Here is a 5,345-nt window from a genome sequence, read left to right on the forward strand (position 1 = left end):
TGACAATATTTAGCTTAAGTTAAGCGTTTCCATAATGAGTGAAATAACACACAAGTAAGACGTTAATGCTAATCTATCACAACAATCAAGGCCTGAGACAGAATCTGTTGAATGAGTTCCCTGTTGCAATGACTCGAGTTGTTGGATACGGTGACACGCTATAAAAGCTGTAAGTCGCCGTACTCGACGAACCAATCCAGTAAGTCGTCATGAAAGAAACATCACCGGGGACACATTCTTACGTGGAACCACCACTAGGGATTACATAGTGAGTTGTTATGGCGTTCAATTATAAATAACCAATACAAGTGTTTATATGCGAATACGTTTCTTACCATTACAGTGTAGTCCCATCCAGCCATCAGCACAAGTAAGGCAGGCACCATCATACTGACATGTGTTGCACATCGTGGGGCATCTTTCAGAACACTGGCTTCCGTACCGCCCGTCCTCACACCCGTTTACGCAGGCTCCTGTCATGTTACACTGCGACTTCAGGCAGGCAGTGTTACAGGTCATGTTACAGGACTCGCCGTATCTGTGGGCTTCACACTCCAGGCATTGGCCATCATGTCTGTCACATCTCACACAGTGCTGTAGACACGTGTTGTCACAGTAGTCACCCCACCATCCGTCTTCACACCCCTCAGTGCATTGGGGCGTATCTACGTCAGTGTTAACTGTATGACAGTTTCTATTGACACAGTGATCACTGCACGAATTGTTACAGTAATGGCCAAAGGAAGTTCCAATACATCCTTGTGAACATATTCCAGTTTGGTGGTGACATTTGCCTCCATTGCATCCGGATGAACAAAGTTTGTCACACATCTTGCCGAAATGTTGTTGGTGACAAGAGAGACATGCTTCACTATACTGTTCACATTTGGAACAGAACTGTGGACACGAAGCGTTGCAGTGGGAGCCTTTGAATCCCTGCATACAAGACTTACAGGAACCAGTCTCTCTGATGCAAGACTCTGAGGCACATTGGTCGGGACATTCTAGATGACATGTATCTCCGTACCAGCCTGTGGTACAACCTTGGATACACCTTCCTGACATTTGTTCACAGGCATGATTGAAACAGTTGGACCCACAATGTCGCTCACACATTTCCCCAAAGTTTCCAACTCTGCAAGATTCACAAGTTCCACTCCTGTCACATCTCTTGTTACTACAGTGACTGCTGCATGAGATGTTGCATTGGTCTCCATGGAAACCGGGTTTGCATCTTTCACAGGTTCCGTTACGATAACACAGTTCGTCCTCACAGCTGACATTGCAGGCTTCGTCACACTTGTCACCAGACCATCCGCTATTGCACCCGGATGTACATGTCCCGTTCAATGAGCATGTTCCGTTGACACAGTTATTGCACTGTTTTTTACACAAACGTCCATACCACCCGTACTCACATCCCCGTGTACACAGTCCTTCCGAGCCACAAACGTTATAGTGGCAGTGCAAGGGACAGGGGACGGTACAGCCATCTCCATGGAATCCAGCCTTGCATGTACAGTAGGCTCCATTACAACTCTGACAGTTCACACAGGTCTCTTTACACAACACACCCCGAAATCCTTCTTGACATGTACAGTTATTTCCTGTACACATTTCACAGTTTGGACAGCTTTGGTCACATTTGTTTCCTCGTCTTCCTCTCTTGCAGCCACACAGACATCTCCCCTCATTGTCACACGTCTCAACACCGTCTCCACACGACCTGCACGTATCACAAATTAAATCACATCTAGGTCCATAGTAACCTGCCAGGCAGTTTTGAAGACAGTGCCCTTTCCACCGGTGACATGTTTGATTCCTGCATCTTTTACTACATGGAGTAAGACAGTCTGCACCCCACGTGTGGCTCTGGCTACAGGGAACACCACATCTATCTGTGTATTCGGTTGACTCTACATCGACAGCATCCTTGCATTGTCTGCACGAGGAGCCATCCTGGAAAGATCCCGATCTGCACTCTGTGGAAAGTATGTTTCAATATTAACAATGATAATCAGGTCGCTTAAAAAACAAATCCCAGATAAAGGGAATAGGCAGTTGATAAATTGACCGTTTAAATATTGAGAATATTGCACAGAACACTCTATCGATATGAGATTCAGCTATCTTCCCTTAGATTTGCCTCTCACCTTCTGGACAACGGCCGCATGTCCTATTGCACATTAATTTCAGTCCTGGCTGATTACAGTGCGACTTTCTACACCAGGAATCTATATCCTGGCACGGTGGAAAGGCTGCAACAATAAAGTCAGTGCGAACGATATATGTCTCAAACTAAGCTGTCAACTTGTAGGATAGATTGAGCATACGTGAATTGGTGAGATGCTAAATCAGGCTAGAACTTAAGCTGAACTAATGTTGTAAAGTAAACTTGAGAGGTCACGTATCCCAGATAATTTAATTCCTGATACCTTACCAAACGTTAATACTTCATGATTCACGATAAAGACTCTGCCATAACCACTGATTAGTTAGCACATCTTTCATATCTTATTGACATGTCGGACATTTAACCACTGCTATAACTATGATACTTCAATGTTTGCCCCAGTGTATCCAAAATATACCAAGTGTGACTGCGAACATGCGTCAGTTATATAATATAAACGTTAGGTGTTTAATATATATACCAGTACATTGTGTGAGAGCCAGCCCGCACATTGCCAGAAGGAGGGTGTTGTGGTGACACATGGTTGAATGCTTCAATCCTCGAACCTGTAGTCGACAAGAAGGTTTCCTACAGAAGCATATCATAAGTCGACAAAGAGATAGTTAACTAAAATACAATTGCTTACATCACTCTTCAAACACAAACATAAAAGAACTAATAACTCCCACTGAGCTTGTCATTGAGCATTAACTTCCTGGCATTAAACATGGCTTATTCTGAAGAAATGTAATCGCTGAGGCAATTACTGTAATTGCATTGATGACACCAGGTGTTTGACAACTCTCATGTGTGACTGTCCTTATACATGATCCGAGATATATAACGATTACGTCTTTTCAAATGAACTATAGAAACATTACTTTACCTTTTAACGTGGTGTTACTAGCAGGACAAGGATGACACATTTGTAAAACTACACAGTGACCGAATGAATCCTATTTTCTATTTCCCTTTACGTTACATGCATCAAACAAGGACGAATAAATTGCCTGTCTATGGCATACATAAAGTGTGATTCATACTACCCCCTGTCTCCGTCAACGTTGTAACATGCATGTCTGTGTACACCATGTTGTCCCCGTCAACGCTGTAAGATCCATGTCTATATACACCATGTTGTCCCCGTCAACGTTGTAACATGCATGTCTATATACACCATGTAGTCCCCGTCAACGTTGTAACATGCATGTCTATATACACCATGTAGTCCCCGTCAACGTTGTAACATACATGTCTATATACACCATGTTGTCCCCGTCAACGCTGTAAGATCCATGTCTATATACACCATGTTGTCCCCGTCAACGCTGTAAGATCCATGTCTATATACACCATGTTGTCCCCGTCAACGCTGTAAGATCCATGTCTATATACACCATGTTGTCCCCGTCAACGTTGTAACATGCATGTCTATATACACCATGTAGTCCCCGTCAACGTTGTAACATGCATGTCTATATACACCATGTAGTCCCCGTCAACGTTGTAACATACATGTCTATATACACCATGTTGTCCCCGTCAACGCTGTAAGATCCATGTCTATATACACCATGTTGTCCCCGTCAACGTTGTAACATGCATGTCTATATACACCATGTAGTCCCCGTCAACGTTGTAACATGCATGTCTATATACACCATGTAGTCCCCGTCAACGTTGTAACATACATGTCTATATACACCATGTTGTCCCCGTCAACGTTGTAGCATGCATGTCTATATACACCATGTTGTCCCCGTCAACGTTGTAGCATGCATGTCTATATACACCATGGTGTCCCTGTCAACGTTGTAACATGCATGTCTAAGTATATACACCATGTTGTCTCTGTCAACGTTGTAACATGTATTTCTATATACACCATGTTGTCCCCTTCAACGTTGTAACATACATGTCTATATACACCATGTTGTCAACGTCAACGTTGTAAGATCCATGTCTATATTCAGCATGTTGTCCCCGTCAACGTTGTAACATACCTGTCTATATACACCATGTTGTCCCCGTCAACGTTGTAACATGCTTGTTTACATACACCATGTTGTTCCCGTCAACGTTATAATATGCATGTCTATATACACCATGTTGTCCCCGTCAACGTTGTAACATGCATGTCTATATACACCATGTTGTCCCCGTCAACGTTGAAACATACATGTCTATATACACCATGTTGTCAACGTCAACGTTGTAACATGCTTGTTTATATACACCATGTTGTCCCTGTCAACATTGTAAGATGCATGTCTATATACACCATGTTGTCCCCGTCAACGTTGTAACATACATGTCTATATACACCATGTTGTCCCAGTCAACGTTGTAACATGCATGTCTATATACACCATGTTGCCCCCGTCAACGTTGTAACATGCATGTCTATATACACCATGTTGTCCCCGTCAACGTTGTAACATACATGTCTATATACATCATGTTGTCCCCTTCAACGTTGTAACATACATGTCTATATACACCATATTGTCCCCGTCAACGTTGTAACATGCATGTCTATATACACCATGTTGTCCCCTTCAACGTTTTAATATACATGTCTATATACACAGTGTTGTCCCCGTCAACGTTGTAACATGCATGTCTATATGCACCATGTTGCCCCGTCAACGTTGAAACTTGCATGTCTATATACACCATGTTGTCCCCGTCAACGTTGTAACATGCATGTCTATATACACCATGTTGTACCTGTTAACGTTGTAACATGCATGTCTATATACACCATGTTGTCCCCGTTAACGTTGTAACATACATGTCTATATACACAGTGTTGTCCCCGTCAACGTTGTAACATGCATGTCTATATGCACCATGTTGCCCCGTCAACGTTGAAACTTGCATGTCTATATACACCATGTTGTCCCCGTCAACGTTGTAACATGCATGTTTATATACACCATGTTGTACCTGTTAACGTTGTAACATGCATGTCTATATACACCATGTTGTACCTGTTAACGTTGTAACAATATAATTTCTTAAATACAAACTTAAAATCATGTACCCATGTGAAAGGTATAGCTGTTGCATCTCTTTGTTAACATGATTCGATATAGACGCAAAGTGACAGAAACCATTTGAGTTGCAGCGACCGCACTTCTTCCACAGATTCCAGCAATGCCCACAACAC

The 5,345-nt window shown here is 42.6% G+C and overlaps 1 protein-coding gene across 1 annotated transcript; it reads right to left on the minus strand.

The window, feature by feature from the left end:
* Nucleotides 1–312: 312 nt before the first annotated feature.
* On the minus strand, nt 313–2,715 carry LOC139461185 (multiple epidermal growth factor-like domains protein 11). Its single transcript, XM_071242783.1, has 3 exons — nt 2,655–2,715; nt 2,154–2,258; nt 313–1,982 (listed from the first exon to the last, which is right to left on the minus strand). Exons 1-3 carry the CDS (start codon nt 2,713–2,715, stop codon nt 313–315), a joined length of 1,836 nt encoding a protein of 611 aa, XP_071098884.1.
* Between the last annotated feature and the right edge of the window lie 2,630 nt (nt 2,716–5,345).

The sequence above is a fragment of the Haliotis cracherodii genome, unplaced genomic scaffold (assembly GCF_022045235.1).
Source record: "Haliotis cracherodii isolate W230 unplaced genomic scaffold, xgHalCrac1.p SCAF_1, whole genome shotgun sequence".
NCBI classification, from domain to species: Eukaryota; Metazoa; Mollusca; class Gastropoda; order Lepetellida; family Haliotidae; genus Haliotis; species Haliotis cracherodii.